The sequence below is a fragment of the Gavialis gangeticus genome, unplaced genomic scaffold (assembly GCF_001723915.1).
Source record: "Gavialis gangeticus isolate Ggan-Ray unplaced genomic scaffold, GavGan_comp1, whole genome shotgun sequence".
In the NCBI taxonomy this organism is placed as follows: Eukaryota; Metazoa; Chordata; order Crocodylia; family Gavialidae; genus Gavialis; species Gavialis gangeticus.
The window spans coordinates 27,216,888-27,239,753 of NW_017728995.1; the positions used below are offsets into that span (position 1 = coordinate 27,216,888).

The 22,866-nt window shown below is 41.2% G+C and overlaps 1 protein-coding gene across 1 annotated transcript in view; it reads right to left on the reverse strand.

Moving 5' to 3' along the window:
* The window catches only part of MCCC1 (methylcrotonoyl-CoA carboxylase 1), a 35,512-nt gene that overhangs the window by 7,028 nt on the left and 5,618 nt on the right, over positions 1-22,866 (reverse strand). Inside the window, exons 5-18 of the mRNA XM_019503360.1 lie at positions 22,008-22,129; positions 21,004-21,151; positions 18,451-18,572; positions 16,916-17,027; positions 16,138-16,219; positions 14,440-14,567; positions 11,920-12,103; positions 11,256-11,365; positions 10,530-10,746; positions 9,348-9,434; positions 8,763-8,812; positions 2,734-2,871; positions 1,908-2,015; positions 930-1,001 (exon numbers count right to left, since the gene is read on the reverse strand). Of these exons, the coding sequence (XP_019358905.1) occupies positions 930-1,001; positions 1,908-2,015; positions 2,734-2,871; positions 8,763-8,812; positions 9,348-9,434; positions 10,530-10,746; positions 11,256-11,365; positions 11,920-12,103; positions 14,440-14,567; positions 16,138-16,219; positions 16,916-17,027; positions 18,451-18,572; positions 21,004-21,151; positions 22,008-22,129 (1,680 nt within the window). The remainder of the gene's footprint in view (positions 1-929; positions 1,002-1,907; positions 2,016-2,733; positions 2,872-8,762; positions 8,813-9,347; positions 9,435-10,529; positions 10,747-11,255; positions 11,366-11,919; positions 12,104-14,439; positions 14,568-16,137; positions 16,220-16,915; positions 17,028-18,450; positions 18,573-21,003; positions 21,152-22,007; positions 22,130-22,866) is intronic.

Consider the following 22,866-nt stretch of genomic DNA (forward strand, 5'->3'; position numbering starts at 1 on the left):
TTCCCTTTCATTTTCTGATTTGGTAAACCTGCATCATTTTTATCCCAAATCAGGTAAATAGACTGTGTTGCTAGCAGCTGGCCAATGGCCAATAACAGATCTTTGTTACAGCAGTGGGGAAGGGGTGTCCAACGTAGCAGTTGGGGGAGATGCCCACATAGTCATGCGAAGCACTGCGGAGAGCATCTGCACAGCACATGGCCCAGTGGGCTATGCCTCACTTGGTTGGGCCCCAGTGGTGTAGTTGCTGGGGGGCTAGAAGTCACACAGCCCTGTGTTACATTATTTAATTCAGCTACTGTACATTAATCTGGAAGATAAATAAATAAATCCAAACCCAATCAGCTCTGAGTACAGGAACTACAGTGCAGACAATTTCAACTAACGTAAAAAATTGTAACAAAATGATGGAATATCCAAAGACTACTAACTTGCATTTCCTGGAGATTCTTACAAAGAATCTTTACTCTCTGTAAAGCTTTATGCAAATAATAATCAGCAGGATTACAAACAAGAAAATTCTAGGTATTTTTACCGATAGACTCTCTGCTTGCTGAATTTTTTTATGAAGCACCTGCAGGTAATACGTATAATATGCTTAAATTACCGAGGCAAATAATAGTACATTCAAATTATGAAAGATGGTTTTGTGCTTGGAAAGAATGGATGACTGGTTTCTGGTGGGCCTAACTAACTGAACTTTGAAGCATTTGCAAAGATTATGGACGTAATAGCTTTTGTTAATAAAATAGAAGTAAACATAATCCTCCAAAATCTCGTCAGATAAAGAGTTTTGCCATATTAAAAGTGGTGCTGATGGCAAAACAAGGCAGAATTTGTATCATAGTGCAATGAATCAACCTCAATCCACATAAGGATCACCGTGTTTTAATTTTTACAGTAATTAGAATCTCTTTACCGTTACGTACCTCCATTTTCATAGCTATCATAACCATGAGAGGGTCTCCAGCTTCTACCTTGTCTCCTACTTTCACAAATACCTAGAAAACCAAAGCAGGTAAAGCTTGAAAAACACAGATCCATACTAGATTTGGAGAGGAAAAGAAGACCACAGTTCAAGAGAGAGCACAGCTCCCTAGCTCCGTGGAAGTCAGCTTGTGGGGAGTTACATGATACATTAGAGCTCAGTTCTGGTACTTGTTACTGGACTATCACCATTTGCCACCGCCCCCTGTAATGCTGTAGCTGCCCCTGTTCCAAACAGCCTGGTCCTGGAGGAGTGTGTTAAGCTGGCTCTGAAAACGCCCACTGGATTGAACCTCTCTGAGGCCATAGACAGAGAACGCTGATGTGACTTGTGTGTGCCTTGACCTGAAAAGACTGAGACAGTCCAGGGGGTGCCCAAAAGCAGAACTTTAGGCACTTGGGGCATCTGACTGACAAAAATAAACCTAGGAATCCTACAAAATGAGGCTGGTTTTTGTGGACTAAGCCACTGGAATTTCACCTAAATTCCATATTAAATGCTTAATTGTTTTTGGATCTCCAAGGGTCTCCCCCTTCCTCGCCATACCGAAGCACAGCTCAATACTGAAGGCACCTTCCAGACCAGTTTTTTGACGATGTTAGCTGCCACAACAAGGACATTCCTCCCACTCCCCACAATCCAAAAAAAGGATTTTTTTTAAATAGTAAGATTAGCTAAATATTGAGAATATTAAAAAGTCTATCCAAGTCCTTTGCAGGAAAGGAAGTCTAGAGATCACTTGTTCTGCTGTCTGGAAGGCAGAGTCAGCTGAAGGCATTTTCCAGCTAAGAGAAGCCAAGACACCACATTGTAACTGAGAGGTCTGCTCTTGCCTCTTCTGGTAGAGATGAAGGCTATAGGGCCTAACCCTTTATAGGCTGTAATGGAGACATTCCCTCATGCCCATTGTTAAAATTACCTTTTCAATTGTTCCTGTCATCGGTGCTATAGCACCTCCCTGAGTTCCAGCTGCACTCACTCCAGACAAGTATTTGGGTACTGGAAGACCAATTTGAGCACTGCCTCCCTAAAAAAAATAAAATGAACATTAAGTTAATGTCATAAAACACTTTAATTAGTACAAACTCTACTTATGTGAATGCGGGCTATGGCTTATAAGTTGTTACTAAGTTTATGTTGATTTTATCTGACATTCATTGGAAAGAGATTTTAATTGTTTGATCCCTTTTATTGGGGAGAAAAAGTTCTACCAGGCAAGCTGGGAGATTTCCTCTCCGTAACTACTATTGTTAATGCAATGCAATGAAGAAGATGCCAAAGTTACTTAATGTTAGTGTTGCAAGACTGGCTAGCACCAACTCCTTGCTCCTTGAGCAAGCTTGATTAACTTTTTATTATTTAAAAAATGAAGTATATTAAAATAAAAATATCAGTTACATGATTCCTCATAAATACTTCTCAGCTGCAACTATTATAGTACCTTACTGTTGTAGTACAGTTCAAATATGATTTTTCAACATGCTATTTTTGTACATTCTCCCAATTCAGTCAACAGCATTTTATCTTTCTACAATTAAAGTACGCAGTTGTAGACCATCAGCTAACAATCTCTAATTATAGTAATCCTAGCAAGGATCAGATTAGGGACTGCTATCAAAATCTAAAATAACAATCCCTTTCTTTGCCCTTCTTACAAATTTTAGACTGCCTGCTTAAATCAATAATTCCCTGTCTTCACTCCATCTTGCTCTCCCTCCCATACATAATGAAAAAGAAAAATCTACCGGTAAGAAGAGATGAATCGTGTTGTCCAAAATGACCAGCTTGGATTTACAAACAATCCCATTTACTGAACTTCTTAGGTAAGTCGAATCTCCCTTATGAGAAATGTCTCCAGAAACAAGGAAAGTTCTCTCTCCAATCTAGAACACAGTTGGGAGTGTTAGGCATAGTCCATGTAACAGGTCCACACTGAGCTTTTCCAAATCAAATCATTAATGGCACAATTCCCACAGCACAGTACTCAGTACCATTTTCTAGTGGCAGGCTGGAATGACCTAGCTCAGGTCCAACGGGGCCTTGCACTAGTAGCTGGATGTTGCTGCTGCTTTGCCCTGTCATGGGATGGGTGAAGTTCCTCACCGCCAGAATGCTGCTGAAGCCTCTCAACTCTAAAGGCAAGATCTGACCTGTGGGCCATAGGCTGCTGACTTCTGCTTTAATGGGTAAAAAGTAACATACCCTATTTACTTGATTTGAAGATGATCCCCAGGACTATCATTATCAGGTGAACACTGGCTGGCAGGGACCACTGCAGGACTCAAGCCCTCAGGGCAGTCCCCACCAGCTGACTGCAGATCAGGACTGTCCCAGGACTCAAGCCCTGGGGCAGTCCTGATTTGCTGATGTTCAGCTGATGGTTGGCCAGCTCCAGGGGCCACACTGGGACTTGAACTGCCCCATGGGTTCCTGGTGCTTTCTGACAATCAGCTGACTGTCAGGCACCCAATGTGCTGGTGCAGGGGGAGCCTGGAATCATAATCCCAGGCTCTCCCTACACCAGAAATACTGTGCAATTGGGATCTGATTCCCAATCCCACAATCACACTTCCTGTCATGCATGTGTGGCATGGGAGGATGCACAATTGTTGGGATTGAGGAATCAGATCCCTATCTCACCTTTAGGGAACATCTGTCAGGGGCCTCAGATGCATAAATAAGGAGAAGTAAATCTTGTGCTGGTTAATACTACTTTTGTCAACTGTTTAATCTTTACATCAGAGGATTCTTACTGATGTCCAATTCCCTTTCATATTTAAAAACCCCCCAACATAACATTGCTAATGGTTTCAAGAGATTTGTCAGACTTACAATGAAAAAGAACCTATTCTGGAGGGTTTGGAGCAGAAACAGCACTTGACCCTATTTTCTTGGTAATTGCATGCTTAGGTTATATGAACTGCTAGTCTTCCCATGCTCTAAATCAAGGGTGTTAAAATCACCTTGTGCCTTGGACTGATTCCAGGCTGTAGGGTCTGGATTTAGCCCAAGGTATATGGTGGCAGCAGCAGCTTCAGCCCCACATTCCTGTACCAGCATGGCAGCTCTAGCTCTGGCACAGGTCACACAGTGGCAGCAGCAGAGGAGGTAGGGCCACAGCGGTGGCAATGCGCAAAGCAGCTGGAGTGTGACTTGATCCCCACCCTGGCCCCCTACCTCCAATGCCTTTACCATGGTAGGAAATTAAGTAAATTAAAATGGGCTCAGATGATCCCAGAAGATGACTAGATTCCACATTATAACAAAGCAAAAAAAACCCCATGGCCCATGCCAATCTGATGAGGGGAAGAATTCTGTTATGAATCCAAATTTGGCAATCAATTTGATCTTGAGTGTGGGAGCAAGACCCACTAGCCAAGCACCCAAGATATTTTTAATCCCACTGGGAACACCAGTACATCCGTCAAATGCCCAATTCTAGGTGTGGCCAATGTCCAATGGTCCAGAGGAAGGGGGAAAGAAGGCAGGAAACAACCCAAAATCCTGTAAGGCAGGCATGAGGAAAAAAATCTGTGGTCCCTGCATGTGACTGACAAGTCCCTGAAGTGTGGAAATTCCAGGTGCCCCATCACAGAGATCAAGTCTCCTTCCAGTATCTTCATGGTAATACAAAACAATCCAAATTCACACGACACACTCAGATTATCACACCAAAAAGACCCATAGTTAATCAAGCTCCATCATGAAGAAATTCAGGTTTCTTGTTTCGATCACTTTCTTCAGAAGGCCATTCCAGAACTTCATTCTCTAAGAATTAAAATCTTTCCTGTAATTCCGTCTCAATTAGTTCTTGTCCAGTTTGCATCCATTTGATCTTAAAGTACGTCTTCTCTCTCTCTGATATCCACCCCAAAAGGTATTTATAAAGAGTTTAAAGTCATCCTTTTTGAGAATGAATGACCAAAACTGCACCTTTAAACAGGACCTTACCAATGTTTTGTATCGTCATACTAATACCTTCCTGTGTCAGCTAAAGATGCCCTGTATAATCCACTCCAGAATTGCATTCGTTTTTTTCACACTGACATCATGCTAGCAATGGATGATTATCCTGATTGGTTCCTTTCTTCATGTTGCCTCCAGTAAATGAGGCTTCATCTGAAAACTGAAGTTCTTGCTTTTGTTCCCTAAACACATGACTTTGCACTTCATCCTACTCAGGTTCATGTCATTTCCGTTATTCCACTCCACTATCTCCTTCTTCCTGTACTATACGTCAATCTACCTCTATGCTGGGAATACTTCTCAGCTTAGTGCTGTTCACAGATTTCATAAGCATGCATCTAGTTCTTTCAGAGCACTAATCACATTGTGACAGCAGCAATTTAACACTTGCAGTGGATGAGTACCCTACACTAACGACAGTTCCTTGTGAATTGCATAACAGTTAGTTGGGCTCCATAAAAAATCTATTTTTTAAAAAAAATGATGCGCCGTTTACTTTCCAATTAGTAGGGGTCTACCCAAGTTAAGGAGGTGGCTGGCCAATTTTGCAGGCAGACTGCAGGACCAGCCGCCATTTTCGAGGGCTTAACATGGCTGCCCCCTGCAGCTGACTGGTGGAGCAGGGTATCCATCGTACAGCCCCGCCCTTTGCCACTGACTGGCTGAGAGTTGTCCACCAGGCAGCCTCACCCCTCATTGCTGACTGGTGCAGAGTGGCAGGGCCACATGACAGGCAGCCTTCTCAACCAATCCGTGGCAGGGAGTGGGGACAGCAGCCAACTTACCTGCTTGCCTTCATGGCAGCAGCTCCCCTCCCTGCTCTCCCCCAGGGTGGGCTGTGTGGCCAGGAGGGCTGCTGGCTCCTCCTGGGGAACCACATTTTATTTTTAGTAAGGTTTTTTTCCCCCCATTGATTTCACAAAGATTGCCTGATTTTGCAATTTCCAGGAAATCCATGCAATCGTGATTTGGGTAGGTCTCTACCAATTAGCAAGTCTTAAATGTCTACAGTACTGAAAAGCCTGGTCCATTGGCTCTTCTAGGGGAATCCTCATCACAAACCGTGGAAAAGGCTCAGCAAAACACAGCCATACAATATTCCTACAGAAGACCAGCAAGAATTTAATAGAAACCATTCAGAGCACTCAGCAAATTGCACCCTCTGGATCCAGCATTTATAACTAGCTCTAACAATATCTGCCTTTACTTTAACTTACTCTGAAGTAATACTTCAGTTTGGCTACCACAATAGGTTTGGATTATGCTTTTCAAACACAAACTCTTTACCCTTGCAGGCTGAAAATACAACACAAATTATAACATGTCAAGTACAATAGTGAGGGCAGAGAGGAATGGGAAGGAGACTACTTATGGAGTGTTACATTCATAACTATGAAGTAGACACATCTTTATAACAGTGAAGGAAAGTTTCAGTGAATGAGTAAGTTTTTTGTAACACTTTCATCTAATGCATTGGGAGTTCTACACCAATAACAACTTTAGCATAGGACCAAGATACTGAGGAAAAACTTCTTAAGAGCATTTCCCTGACCCTTCTGGTATTGTGTTTCTCTTAACTGACTTTAATGAGTACAGGATCAAGGTCCTGAAATCCATTAAATACGTTATGAAGGGCAAAGATTGTATTTAGGGCTTTGTACATGCTTCTTCTGCTGCCAGACTGACCACAGTCAGATCAGCTGGGGTAAAGAAATCTTGGTTTAAAAACTTCTAGAACTAGAGAATCCACCATAGGTCTTAATAAAATGTTCTCATGTTAGAGTGGTTAAAATTGTCTTTGAGACTCAAAGACCCTCTTCTATAAAATTTCTTCTCTTCGCATGAGGATCCACAACCAGAAGTCATGAAAAGCATCCACACAAGCATCCACACCAGAAGACAGGCAGGCGATCCAGGCTGACCTGGACAGGCTCAGCAAATGGTCGGACGAGAACCTGATGGTGTTTAACACTGAAAAAATGCAAGGTTTCTCCACCTTGGGAGGAAAAACCTGCAGCATCCTTATAGGCTCAGCAGTGCTACGCTGGCTAGCACTATGGACGAAAGGGACTTGGGGGTCATCAGTGACCACAAGATGAACATGAGCCTGCAATGTGATGCTGCGGCTAGTAAAGCGACCAAAATGCTGGCTTGCATCCATAGATGCTTCTCAAGCAAATCCCGGGACGTCATTCTCCCCTTGTACTCAGGCTTGGTGAGGCTGCAGCTGGAGTACTGTATCCAGTTGTGGGCTCCACAACTCAAAAAGGATGTGGAGAAGCTTGAGAGAGTCCAGAGAAGAGCCACGTGCGTGATCAGAGGTCAGGAAAACAGACCTTATGACAACAGGCTGAGAGCCATGGGGCTCTTTAGCCTGGAAAAGCGCAGGCTCAGGGGTGATCTGATGGTCACCTATAAGTTTATCAGGGGTGACCACCGAGATCTGGGGGAACGTTTGTTCACCAGAGCGCCCCAAGGGATGACGAGGTCGAATGGTTATAAACTACTACAAGACCGTTTCAGGCTGGACATAAGAAAGAATTTCTTTATTGTCTGAGCCCCCAAGGTCTGGAACAGCCTGCCATCAGAGGTGGTTCAAGCACTTACATTAAACAACTTCAAGAGTAAATTGGATGCTTATCTTGCTGGGATCCTATGACCCCAGCTGACTTCCTGCCCTTTGGGTGGGGGGCTGGACTCGATGATCTTCCGAGGTCCCTTCCAGCCCTAATGTCTATGAAATCTATGAAATTTGTATGTTAAACAATTTACCCCACCTCCTTTTTGATAATCTCAATAGATTGAGCTCTTTCTAATCATTCTTGTGGGCCTTCTTCCACAGCATCTTAGCTTTTTTATCAGATGTGCCTCCCACCCTCTCTAACTTCCTGTCCTTCTGATACTCAGTCCCAGCCCCATCTTCCTTCCAGCTCCTTACTGACCAAAGCCCAGCTCCCAGTCACAGCTTCTTGGCCCAGCCAGTCCTAGTGATCTTCCACACCTACCCCCAGGTTCCTATTTCCCCTCTCCTTATTTGCCAGCCTCCAGCCCTAGCCTCTCCCTTTCACCAGACTTCTCATTCCAACTTCCTTCCTCATCCACGGAGTCTGATTATATCTTGTCTGCATTCAAACTGGACAGTTTTTATCTATACTGCATGGGCTTACTCCTAAGGGGGTGAAGCATAAAAAGACAAGTCCTTTCCTTTCCATTTAGGTACATGATTCTACAAGAAGCACAGCTTGGAGCTGCAATAGTACAGCATGTCCTACTCAGCCACTGACTGAAACATGCCTAAAGCAGGTAGAATTTCAGTAAATGTAACTGTTAAAAATCAAAGAAACATTGACAGAACATGTGCAAACTGCAATTTCCAAAATCTTATACCATGGCTACATTTGGATGGATTTTCAGGAGACAGCAAAAGGCCCATCTAACGCAAAGGCCCTCCCTGTCAACTTTCAAGTCTCAGCTCTGAAGTGTGGAGGCCCTAAGAGCTGTTCCAAGGGAAGGTTGCCATAATTTTTTAAAACAGGCAACAGGTTTATTTCCCTAGCTTCCATCTCAGGAACAGCTAAATCATCGTGACTGAAAATTTACAATAAATTCAGCCTGGGGCAGACATTTAGTAGAGAAAAGTTCTCGCCAAACAATTAAAGTTTGACTGCTTTAAGCAACTGAAAACAGGGTCTTATAATGAGAAGTGTCAGGTAACCTTGATACATAGTGACACCAGCCAACCTGGAGTAAGAAATATACAACATATGAACTTTATTTATAAGATACTGAAGAGAAAATAAGACTTTACCTGCATGTTATATGAACCATCATGATTGTAATTTACAGTTATGTCCACATCTGTTTAATAAAAGTATTAAAAAACAAGATTTACTTACAGGACTTGTGGGAAAATGAAACAGGAAAAGAGTTCAAAACATCCTTGCAACACACAAAAAGTAGTTTTTAAATAAAGTCACTAACATTTTAAGATCAGCCCAGCAAGAACTAAGCAGGGTTATCCTGACATTTCGATCTACATTTTCAAAGGTGAATACCTAAAGACAGGTTCTTAAATCCACAACTCGGCACCTCAATCAAGGCTTTAAAGAATTCAATGAAGTCAACAGGAGCTGCAGTTGTTCTGCTACCCTGAAAATGTGACCATCTTTATTTAGATGCCTAAATATGGAGTGACAAGTTTGAACTTAAGGACATCTTTTAAAAAATGTAGCCTATATGCACAGACATTGTTATCTTTAAACATGCTGATGAAAGCTTGTGATCCTTAAAATTATTTTCTACTTTTGTTTACTATTACCTTTTTGCAATATTTGTATGGGGGTTGAAATAACCTGGTCTCTTGAACATATTTTACTCGCAACTAATCACTTACTATTTTCACCATCCAGAAGAGTCATGTTTCTAGTGAATGATATATTTAGTCTTCTACCACTGCTGGAAGCAAATGGTGAGAACTTATCTGAAATACAAGATATATAAGCATATATACAGTCAATGTGCATTAAAATTATAAAAAAAATCCCACAAAACACAAAGCATTTACACTGCACTTCTCATTTTCAAAACTCTTTATTAATAATTACTAAACATTTATGTTGTATCTAAAGGCCTTAATCTTGTTGGGACTCTGTTGCACTGTACTGCTGTACAAAGTTAGTAATAGTCCTTGCTCCAAACAGTTTACAATCTATGTGTTATGCATAACTCCAGAGGAGAGACACAAGTGGACCAGGAGCAAATTGTTATAGTACGCTCTAGGTGAGGGCACTATTCTTAGACTGTTATTAATAACCTGCTACCTGTCTACCCCATTACCAGATGGCACTTGTCATCTAGAGGATGGCACTTGATAACTAGAGCACATCCTCCCTTTTTTATACATATGAAAATTAACACACCAAAATTACAGATTCAAGATACTTCCCAAAGAAGTCAATGGAAATCTCTGCACTGATCTCAGTGGGTATTGGATTAGGTGACTTTTAATGCAACTAGGTCACCCTAGTAGTGCCAACAGTCGAACTCAGAAGTTCACAGTTATTAATGCCATGCTCAATCTACCAAAAGCACTGGTTACCTAAGCTGTGTTTTACAGACTACTGGTCTCTGAGGCCCTGGTTAAGTGGTCCACAGCTGGTCAGTGGATAAAGGGTGGTGTTGCCCAATGCAAAAGTTCCTAAATCTCTGATTGCTGGAACTTGCAATAGGAGAGAAGGGGAAGGAAAATTCTGGACATGCCCTGTTCACTTTGCTCCTCAGCATTTGTACTCTGCCACTGTAAGAGATGGGCACTGTAATACAAGGCAGAAGGAGAGCTGTGTGTTCCTATCTGAAAGTATCATGGCTACCTTCCCTCCCATGACATATTTAATCTTAGTCACCAAAAGAAGGCTGTGCCTTGCCTTCTCAGTGGATTCTACAGTAGACAGTAGGCAGATGTTAAAAGGAGTGACCTTAAACAGTAAACAATGAGGCATAAAAAACTAAAAGTATTAAAAATATGGACAAGAGTTCAGATCTGCCTCACCCTGTCATAAGGAAGAGTGAGCCTTACCATTGGACTGATCTCTAAACACATCGGTCATCATTTTCTCTTTCAGGATGAGTCCCAGAGCCGCCTGACACACCACCTCATTATGGGTTGCCTTTCTGCTTGGAAACAATTCGTCATGGTGTTGAGGAATGAAATTGGTGTGTACATTTCCAGCCTCAAACTGTGAGTGTCCTGACAACCTCAGTAAGAAATCGATATTGGTGCTTAGTCCTACAATCTGTCAAAAAAGAAGGATGTTCCCAAATGAGAATAAAGAGCTAGAAATGGACATACAGTTCTCTGTTCAAATGGCACATGAGATAAGTTTTCCTAAAAAGTGCCATTAATGTAATATAGCATTTATAAGAGAAAGTGTATTCCCATTAATATATGGTTGATTACCTAAGAAAACATCCTGGGAAAAAAGGAAGCTAGGATGTTAAAAAAAATGTTTTTTTTCCAGGTTTCCCCAAACTTCTCCTCCACAGAAGTCACCAGAAGATTAACCCATAGTTATTAAAAGGAAAGAGGTCAATGCTCAATGTTTTGAAAATTCTCAAATATTTGAAGGAACACTGCCAACTTGAAATAGAAATTATAAAAAAAGTTCAAAACTGTTTTAGATGTAATACCTGTGCTAGCCCCACAATTTCCCTTTATTATTGTAATTATTAGTCTCTCCTCCCCCACATTGCTACAGTTGAGGTAGAAATGGACCTGAAGTTGCACTGGATTAGCTGTACTCACATTATATTGATGAAGGCTGTACCGTAACTTCCTTAATGCTGCTTGGCGATCCTCAGCCCAGACAACTAACTTAGCAATCATAGGATCATAGTACACAGAAACTTCATCACCTACAGCATAAAGGAAACCATTCTAAGTTATTGAGGCACACCTTCCGAAGGGAGGCATGTTTGGTGCTGTGCAGTATATGCAATAACTGGTAATGCACAGATAGACACTGTGCACTGCATGGCCAGAGCAGAAATTCAGGTTTGATTTGTGGACCAGTCTTTCAAATGCCAAGGCCAGTCTGCTTTGGCATGTAGCAGAGATATAGCTCTTCATCACTAAACTTTCCTGAAGAAGGTGCCATACTGACAGGCTATGAAGGGAGTCTGTCTGATCTGCCTATCCCAAAGGAGTGATAATCAGAGTGAAAAAGGAAATAACAAAATATTCAAAGATCCAACACAGCAACACAGATACAGTTATGTCGTAAGGAAGACGAATGTGCCAGTTGTGTATCAAATTACCTATTTGTAATTATGGTAAAATTATTGGGGACAAGTTCTGTCTCAAATATGCATAAGCACAAGACCAAAAGGCCACAGTCACTCAAAATAATTGCTTGAAGAGCACATTTAAAAAGAATAATCTGTATTTTCAATACTGTCTTTAGTTTTACCTTGTCTGACACCAGTTTCTATCCTGGTGAAACTGTCAGGTGGTGGTGTAGACAAATGCAACAAGGGTCCAGCCCCTGGCATGAAATTATTGCTAGGATCTTCGGCATAAATTCTAGCTTCAAATGCATGGCCCCGGAGTGAAATTTCCTCCTGTGCTAGAGGAATCTTCTCTCCTGCTGCAACCTGAAGGCAGAAGAGTAATTTTCTTTTTATCTAGAAGCAACTTTAACATTTGCAGTAGGGCACTAGCAGATAGGTACAGATCTCTGGTCTCTCACTCCCTTTATATACTGTGCACATACACACTTTTCATAGAAAACTACCAATGAAAATACATTAGATGCACAATTATGCAATTGCAGCATGTAGTCAAGATGTTTACAACTGTACACCAATAGAAGCAAGTGTAAATTGCCATGCAGCATGATAGGTAAGGAATTAAAAAGAACACTGCTCTAGAAATAATAAGTACTTTAGCACTTGAACCAGAAAACCAGTCAGTTTGCAATACACTGATTATTTTGATCTTGTTTTAAGCCTAAATTCATCCATGATAACCAATCTCTCTCTCTCTCTCGTTTTAAGGTATCAAATGCCCCCCAGAAAGAAAAGTCATAATACACTACTATGTTTGTGATATCAGTCTACTGTTCTAGAAATGAAAGTGATACCACAAATGCTATACTGTTACTTGATATTCTGATCATGAAGGAAAGGAAGATGGGCTGGAGAAAAAGTACATGAGTAATGGTAAATGTGGTACAAAAAGGAGCGTAAAAATAAAGTGCTGGATGAAAAGATTTGGGTGTTTACTCTGGAGTTTACTCTCAAATACAATAAAGTTACTCTTCTTGTCTTTTCCAGGAAAATAAAAACACAATTTAAAGTTTGTTGAGAGATGATTCTTTCAAATGTTTTATTATTGCAAACTGTGCAACATTCAGTACAGATGAAGTACAATGTTTTCATATCCTCCTACTGCAGTGGTTATATTAAAGAAAAGGAACTCAAAGTGACTTTATAAAGCACTGGAAAACAAAGGCCTGATTACCTGGAATAGTAGATTAGGGAAACAAAAATCCCTCTCAGTGACTGGAAAAAACTTGTTAATTGTCATCGTATAAATATTTTACTATTTCAAAAAGGGATTCACAAGAGGCATTTCTAATAATACTGGATTTTTTAAACTAAGAGATAATTATGAATTCAGGCTGCCAATCTAGAAGTGAAGGAAAACAAAACAGTTTTAGGGTGAGCCAGAAAGCCTTATAAAGGCAAAATACCACAAAGAAACCTGTAGTATTTAACATGGTCAGTTAGCTAAAATGGAAGCCTTAAATCAGATCCCTTCCCAATGCTGATCTCACCAGTGACACTTCCCATCCATAACAGAAATCTAAATTCTTCCCAGTCAAAGTTGTTTAGTAACTTATACTACCACGCAGGACCACAGAGGTTTTCTAAACTCTTCCTACTGAACTTCATGGAGATCAATAAATACATCAGACTAAGCCTGCAAATTCACATAATCTCTTTTCACCTGATTATGTGTGGCCGCTATTTTTTTGTACTACCACTGTCATCAGGCCACAGTCATGAATCTCTTTTTAGCCCTTTCCATTTCCCCTCTTCCCCAGCAATGTTTGCATCTATCCCAGCACATCACTCTACTATTCTCAACAATCACTTCTGGACTAATGATCCAAATCCCAACTCTCCTTGCTTCAACATTCTTGTATCAAGCAGTCATTTTGCCTGTTTTTTCCAGCTTTTCTTCACCCTAGTGACATGTTCCATTTCTGAACTTTGGTGCTGCCCAGGACCCCATTGCCCAAACTGCTTTGTACCCATAACCATGATGTTCTCTTCACTCACGGCTTCCATCGCTCTGTGTTATTCTTTTCTCCCCAGCTCCTGGAGATTCAAAACTTTGTCATCCTTAGCAGATATGAAGAGAATTGTCTCTGCAGAATATATGATGGATGTGTCAGGCTCCTGTCCACACAGGTATAAATTAATTTCTGTTAAAGGGTAAGTGTCTACAGAGAGAATACCCGACCTCCTCTTTTGTGAGGAGTTTTGTTCCTCTGGCCCTGGCTTCACGCATTGTCTGGGTCAAAGAAACAATCTGCATGTTAAAAATGGAGCTACTAAAGAGTATTCAGAAATTTAAGGATAAACTTAAGAGCTTCCTGCTTCCATTCCCCACATGCTAAATAATACTGTTAAATACCTGATTATCACCTGTCCTTTCTTATGACACTTTAACACACTCCATATTGTAAGGAGCACTTTAAATTCACTTTGGAGCCTGTTTATAATATTTCTCTATCAAAGAAAGAAAAAGGAGGATGTTGTGGAGCACGAGAATTGATCACAAATACGAAAGTGAGATCAGCTTCTAAAACTACTTGTGGGTCTCCAGCAATCAATAGTGAGGACCACTGTCCTACCAGAGCACCACAGAGAACCTACCTACCCATACTACCCCTTACAATTAAAAATAGTTAACCCCTTACCCTAAGCTGCCACTCCACCAAGTCTGTCCCTGTGATCATCTCAGTAACTGGATGCTCCACTTGAAGCCTGGTGTTCATCTCCATGAAGTAGAAGTTATGTTGAGAGTCCATAATAAATTCCACAGTCCCTAAAATATCAAATATGGGCACATTTCACTGAGAAAAGAAGGTGGTGTTCTTCCTCTACAAATATTTAGCATTTTGCAGTTTGACAAAGATGTTCTGACAAAATTGGAGAGTTATGTTAATGGTTGAGCATCAGGTCAAAAACTAGACTACCAGAAGCCACTGGATCAAATCCCAGCATAACAGATTAATAGAGTGGCATTGAGTTCAATGCAGTTTATCTTAAAAGCCCACTTAAGTAGAGACCTGGAAACTCCAAGTCCTGCCTATATTGTAATAGATTTGGATTCTGTGCTTTTCAGCTGCAACCCGGATCTACAAGAATAGCTGTATCTCAGTCTTGCAGTAAGTATGCCATTTATAAAGTGCTTCAGAAATAACTGTACTCTACTAATTAAAAATAAACATTTTCCCCAAAGTTTATCTTCAGCCACATTAGAGGGGTTAGTATTTTATAAACTGATCTTTGTCTAGTAAACACACTAGAAACCACAGTGATCTTCCATGGGTTTCTTTTTTTAAACATGACCTTGCAGTTTGTACACTGATATTGTGTTCTTTGCAGTATGAAGGATAAATCATTTCCCTTTATTTTGCTCTCATAATCTTATGTGTATTTATAAAAAATTTATTTTCAAATATGAAATTATTAGTCTGAATTATTTCTTTTGAGACTTCTTAGCCTTTTCTGTTTAATATTCCCCTACCACCTTTGGCACAAAATTCATACCAACTTTCATTAGTTTAACAATTCAACTCAAAATTAACTGTGTGATTATCTATTTACTACACTGGATACAATTATCCGGCTATGCAAGCGTGCTGAGTTAGACTTATTGTGTTGACATTCTTGTTAGCTTAGAGTGATATATGTTTAAGTACCTTTTTTTAATTTGTATCCTTATAGTGATAAAGGCTTTTGGCTCTGCATTACATCAAGCTATGAATCCATCATTCTTACGGCCTATGTTAATCTGCTTAGGAAACATCAGAATCTACTGATCCCACGAACGATGCTTAAAATGGAAATAGGATAATTTGAGGATGATCGATGAAAAAGGAAATAGTGGAAACGTAAAAGATGTGCCTAAGTAATGATTCAATGGGTAAAAAAATGCGTAAATGGTGATAGGCAGACAAAGTTCTTTGGGTAAATCTGATATCTTGTATAAAAGATATTGGATTTACCCAAAGAATCTTGTCTGCCTATGTCCTAAGACCAAAATGGCTACAACCTACACCCCTGACACAAGCGGTGATGGCACAGGACAGTTCACGGGAGTAACACAGCCCACATATGCCTCAGGATTAGGTAACTGATCAGGACTCGATTCTGCTTTACCTGCTGTGTTGTTAAAAAAGTTCAGTTAAAAGGTGACAAAAAGTGTTCTTAAACTACTTTAATTAAGTAAGCTTGAAAATTAGGTGTGGACTACATCCTTCACTCAGCATGACCGACTTAGAAAAAATGTCACATGTGTATGAGGTTCCAAAACAAGAAAATGTGACTTGAAGTTCACAGTTCTATTAAACTAAGTGACCTGCACCGGAAGGAAGTTAAATCTGACCTACCTGCTCCCACATATTTCACTGCTTTAGTTGCTCTGACGGCAGCTTCTCCAAGCTTCTTTCGGACTTCAGGACCAATTCCTGGCTATGAATGTATTAATACAAAAGATTAAAACATACTGTAACTCTTACAGATTCCACAGGTGTAATATGTGGCTAGTATGCCATCTTTGGAAAACTGACAGAATCCTTAACCACACTGTATTTAAAATCTAATTCTATAGATTACTTATGCTTTCTTTTAAAAGTTTTGCATAAATTTAGCCATTTAGGAACTGTTCTAGAACACTAGACCTCCAGTCTGCATAAACCAGTGCCTGGATTCTGATAGTGATCAAAGCTTCAGAGTCTCTACAATATATCTACCCGTGTAAAAATCTTAACGGCAATAAACTGTTTCCTGACCCAAGCGGCAGTCACCCTAAATCCTGAAAAAAATCAAGAAGTCTTGATAAATTAGGAAAAATAAGCATAATATAAATAATACATATTGGACAAGTGTTTTTTCCCCTTGTTCTAGAAGATCAGATACCAGCAACAACCCAAAGTAGACTTCTACGAGTAGATGGCTTAATGGTCTAATTCCATCTAGGAAAATCATGTCCACAGTTTTTGGTTTGTTCTCAGAGCTCATCAACAAGAACAGTTATTTTCTGTAACAAATTCTAAACATGTCTTAAGACTTCTTAATGTACCACCCAGCAGATACTGCTATATATAGCAGAGCGGCAATTTAAAATCATGTTAGTTTATTACATCCGTTTAGGAACCCTCTGCTTACCCCTGGAGCCTCTTCAATGATTTTCTGGTGTCTTCTCTGCACACTGCAGTCTCTTTCAAACAAATAGACTGCATTGCCATGCTGGTCACCAAACACCTGGACTTCAACATGCCTGTTTCACAGTAACAAATGTTTCAATGTATTTTACCAAAGATTCCTAAGGCCCCAATCTACAGCACGTTGCAATGAGCCAAACCCTTACACATGTATGCAGCCCCAATGATTCCAGCAGGGTGCCATACAGATGCAGAGCCCCACACTGGCTCAGTCCACTGCAGCAACAGGGCCTTCCCTCAACAGGAGGGTGTTAACAGCTAGAGCTAACCACTGCCTAGAGCTACTAGTTCCAATGGGATTCTGAACACTACAGTCGTTATACTGAAACATGGCAAATTGAAAAACAAACCCATGGAAATAAACATCCAGCACCTGATACTTCTGTATTTTTTTTCTGGTCCCAATACATTTTTTTCTACATTACATCTGGGAATTGTGTACTTACACATTGGTCCTTTGGTTCTTACCCCTCCTCAGACTCAGGGGTAATTTGTAACATTTCAGGGGACCAGCTGGTAGTTTGTGACAGTTTGGCAGTGATTTCATAGATTTCATAGACATTAGGGCTGGAAGCAACCCTGGAGGATCATCGAGTCCAGCCCCCTGCCCCAGGCACAGGAAGTCAGCTGGGGTCATAGGATCCCAGCAAGATAAACATCCAAATTTCTCTTGAAGGTGTTCAAAGTAGGTGCTTGAACCACCTCTGATGGCAGGCTGTTCCAGACCTTGGGGGCTCGGACAGCAAAGTTCTTCCTTATGTCCAGCCTGAAACAGTCTTGCAGCAGTTTATAACTGTTTAACCTTGTCATCCCTTGGGGCGCTCTGATGAACAGACATTCCCCCAGATCCTGGTGAACACCCCTTACAAACTTACAGGTGGTCATCAGATTGCCCCTGGGCCTGCGTTTTTCCAGGCTGAAGAGTCCAATAGCTCTCAGCCTCTCGCCATAAGGTCTATTCTCCTGACCTCTGATCATGCGCGTGGCTCTTTATCACAGGCTTGAATCATCCCCCTTGCACAATGAGGCAGAGAGATTAAGTGACTTGTTTAGGGGCATAAATGAAGTCGATGGAGTCAGGAATGGAGAGTGTCAGTCTACTGGCAACTAAATATCTGTGTTTGAGCACTCTAGACAACACTTCCTCCAGACTTAAAAGAACAGTGAGGTTAAAATCCTGCTGTAATGATGAGGCATTTTGCGTTCTTAACTATAGACATTGTGTGATATCTGGGATACACTCTACAATTAGAATTAGACAGCTGCTACCATGTCAAAACAGCTAGATTTATGTTACACATTGTTATAATTCATAGTTACAATGATCCATTCAATACTTTGTTAAATTAACAATTCTGCCTGTTACTATTGAAGTGTCACAGTACATACAAATGGTGTAAGAGAGACTATTATTTTATATAAACATAGCAGTATAGCTCTTAAACACATCTTCAGTATTAAAATATTTATTTCTCTTACCTTGGATTGTCTACAAATTTCTCTATCAGCATAGCATCATCATTGAAAGATTTCTTTGCTTCCCTTCTGGCTGATTCCAGCTGGTCCAGAAACTCTTTTTCTGAATGAGCAATTCTCATGCCCTAAGATGTAACAGATCCATATCTAAATATCTACCAAAGAACAAGTCAATTATAAATATATATATATTTTTAAAAATCCACCACTGGTTGATTACAACAATTAAAATGCATTTATTTAACAATAAAACAATTTTGCTGCTTCTTATTCATCAACAGAATCATAGAAATGAAGGGCTGGAAGGGACCTCAAAAGATCGAGTCCAACCCTCCTGCTCTGGGCAGGAATACTGCTGAGATCAAATGATGCCAGCAAGGTGTCTTGTTGAGTCTCCTCTTTAAGACTTCCCAGGTTGAGGACTGCAGCACCTCCTTACGAAGTCTATTCCAGATTTTGGTCATCCTTACCATAAAGAAGTTCTTGCTTACATCCAACCTGAAACCATCCTCTAACACAGAGGTTCTGAACCGGGGGTACATGTATCCCCAGGCAGTACGTGAGATATATTTTATACATTGTCTAACACAGGTTGAAGGGCCTAAACAATTAATTTCCCAATGAAAGGGGGTACATGAAGTCTCACTCTGAGACCAAGGGGTAGGTCGACTGAAAATGTTCAGAACCGCTGCTCTAACAGTTGACATGTGGGGGGACATGGGCACACTAGAAGGAAGCAACAGGCTGCAATCTGACCTAGACAGGTTACAAGGGTGGGCGGATGAGAATAGGATGGTTTTCAACACAGACAAGTGCAAGGTGATGCACCTGGGGAGGAACAACCGGCACCATACCTACAAGTTGGGGAACTCCCCTCTTGTCAGCATGGAGGCGGAAAAGGATCTTGGAGTCATCACTGACTCCAAGATGAACATGGCTCGGCAGTGTGGGGAGGCAGTTAGGAAGGCCAACCGTACCTTGTCATGCATCCACAGATGCATTTCAAGCAGGTCAAAACAAGTGATCCTTCCCCTCTATGCGGCACTGGTTAGGCCGCAGTTGGAGTACTGTGTCCAGTTCTGCGCGCTGCACTTCAAGAGGGATGCGGACAGCATCGAGAGGGTCCAGAGGAGGCCACTCGCATGATCAGGGGGCAGCAGGGCAGGCCCTATGAGGAGAGGCTACGGGACCTGAACCTGTTCAGCCTCCACAAGAGAAGGCTGAGGGGGGATCTTGTGGCCTGTTATAAACTAGTCTGGGGGAATCAGCAGGCATTGGGGGAGTCACTGTTCCCCCGAGCACCGCCAGGAGTGACCAGGAATAACAGTCACAAGCTGGCACAGGGTAGGTTTAGGTTGGACATCAGGAGGTGCTATTTCACGGTCAGGGCAGCTAGGGTCTGGAACCAACTTCCAAGAGAGGTGGTACAGGCTCCTACCCTGGGGGGTTTTAAGAGGAGGTTAGATGAACACCTTGCTGGGGTCGTTTGACCCCAGTACTCTTTCCTGCCATGGCAGGGGGTCGGACTAGATGATCTGCTCAGGTCCCTTCCGACCCTAGAAACTATGAAACTATGACATTGCTCTTTGTCCTCCCCTGGGGCACCCTAGTGAATAGTTTTTCTACTAGCTCCCGATATTCACCCCTTACATACTTACAGATGGCCAAGTCCCTTAACTTCCAATCAATTAATTTTCTGTAAACATCTCACTTAAAGTATCACTAAGGATATAATTAAACAGTCATGCGCTGTGCTGGAATAATTGAGAATAGAATTCAATTTGACTTTTGAACCCCGTAGTGAATTTTCAGGACTTGTAGACAGAAGAAAAAACATTGTTTTTCTTGAGTAGGTAAATACAGTAGTTTGAGAAATCCTACAGACAAATCTGGAATCCCACAATGTCATTTTTACACAGTCACCTTTCAAAGCAGAATCGGATTCAGTCAGCAGGGTCCCTGTGGAATAAATATCTGTTGGCTGCTGGCTGGTTACCAGCTATTTCTAAGAGTCCATTCAGCAATCTCAACTCTAAAGCCACAATTAAAAATCACAACAAAGGCCACCATTACACAATGATTAAACCTCATGTGACCTCATAATACACCATGGGCCAAATTCTCTGCTTGTGTGAAATGTTCCAAGCCTGTTTAAGTCCAGCCCCCTACCCCCGGGACAGGAAGTCAGCAGGGATCATAGGATCCCACCAAGATAAGCATCCAAATGTGTCTTGAAGGTGTTCAAAGTGAGTGCATGAACCGCCTCTAGTGGCAGTCTATTCCAAACCTTGGGGGCTCGGACAGTAAAGAAGTTCTTCCTTATGTCTAGCCTGAATATTGATTTATATTAGTCAAACTATTTGGCCCAAGATTGTGAATTTTCACTTCCTTTTAGTCAATGATATGTTGAACATTATTTTATTAACTTAACAGCAATTCTGTTCCTGTTAAGATTCCTTTTACAGAATTCAGGTACAAGCAACAGAAGGCATTACACACTTCAGTTTAGCACAACTTCACTTCACATAATAAACAAATCTGCAGTAGTATCCCTACCTTTCCTCCTCCTCCACGAACAGCTTTAATCATTACTGGATACCCAATTTTCTTGGCATGTTCTTTTAGACATTCATCAGACTGATCTTCACCATGATAACCTTCAACGACAGGAACCCCAGCAGCAGACATTATCGCCTTGGAAGTGCTTCAAAAGAACATTATTTTTTTTTTGTTTAAAAGCGCAACAATAATGCTTATTTCTTACAATAGGCCCCAGATGCACAAACACTTTTTTACATGCTTAACTCTGTTCATGGAAGTAGTTCCACTGACCTGACTTCAGCAGTGCTACTCACGCTGTGCACAAAGTAATTTTTGTATTGCTTAAGAAAACCAAAGAAATGGGATATGCAAGTGTGGACATTACACTAGTTAAAATAAACTATACACATTAATATGCATTATAAAATCAATCTCAATGGAGGCACCAAATTATTTTGAACAATACTATATGTAAACTACTGTAATAACGTTCGTTTCTTTTTTAAAGTGTCATTGGTTGAGCAGCTGCTAATATCCACCTCCATGATCCGTACTTTTTGCCCTGGAAATTCTCTTAGGCCCAAGGAAGGTAAAATAGGATTCCTTCTAGAGCCCAAGAAAACCATTCTATATCAGCCACATATGCCTCTACAGAGACCTCAGACTCTCCATTCCACCACCATGGACAGAGCTCCCACAGTCATACTAGTGCTATCCTACCCAACGTGCAAGACAGCAGACCTGGATCTTGAACCTAGATCTTTCCATATAATCATACAAAGTACTAATCCCACTATTGTATGCAGTGATTGCTATATTTTATGACACGATCTTATTAACTGAAAAATCTGGAATGGTCCCATAGTTGCATTAATTTTAGAACTATGAAAAGTGTATAGCTATTCCATTCTCTTCTGCACAAGATACAACAAAAGTGCAAAGAGCAAATTATGTAGCAAACAGCTTCAGTAAGCTTGTAAATTACACAATGCAGTGAAAAATAAAGCAGAAACTGGTACCTCTTTATACCCATATCTCTGATAGCAGATGAAGGAGGACCTATGAAGATGATTCCCTCTTGCTTGCACAACTCTGCAAACTCTGTATTTTCTGAGAGGAAACCATAACCTGGATGTATAGCCTAAAACAATATGACAATTACCACATTTTGTCATAGAATCACAGAAAATTAGGGTTGGAAGAGACCTCAGGAAGTCATCTAGTCCAACCCCCTGCTCAAAGCAGGACCATCCAGACAGGGCTTTGTCAAGCTTGGCCTTAAAAACCTCCAACTAGAGATTCCACCACCTCTCCAGGTAACCCGTCCCAGTGCTTCACCACACTCTTAGTGACAAGGTTTTTCCTAGTATCGAACCTAAACTTCCCTTGCTGCAACTTGAGACCATCGCTCCTTGCTCTGTCATCTGTCACCACTGAGAACAGGGCAGCTTCATCCTCTTTGGAAACCCCCTTCAGGTAGTTAAAAGCTGCTATCAAATTCCCTCTCAGTCTTCTCTTCTGCAGACTAAATAAACTCAGTTCCCTCAGCCTCTCCTCAGAAGTCATGTGCCCCAGCCTCTGAATCATTTTTGTTGCCCCCCATCCCAACTCCCACTCCCCCCCCCAAAATTGGACACACTACTTCAGATGCGGCTTCATCAGTGCAGAATAAAGGGGAATAATTACTTCCTTCAATCTGCTGGCAATGCTCCTACTAATAATGCAGCCCAGTAAGCTGTCAGCCTTCTTGGCAACAAGGGCACACTGTTGATTCATATCCTAACATAACTTACAAAATCCTAAAATTACAGCTTATGTAGAGGATGGGGGGAAAATGTGGAATAGAATCACCAGAGGTAAAACATAAGCATAAATATT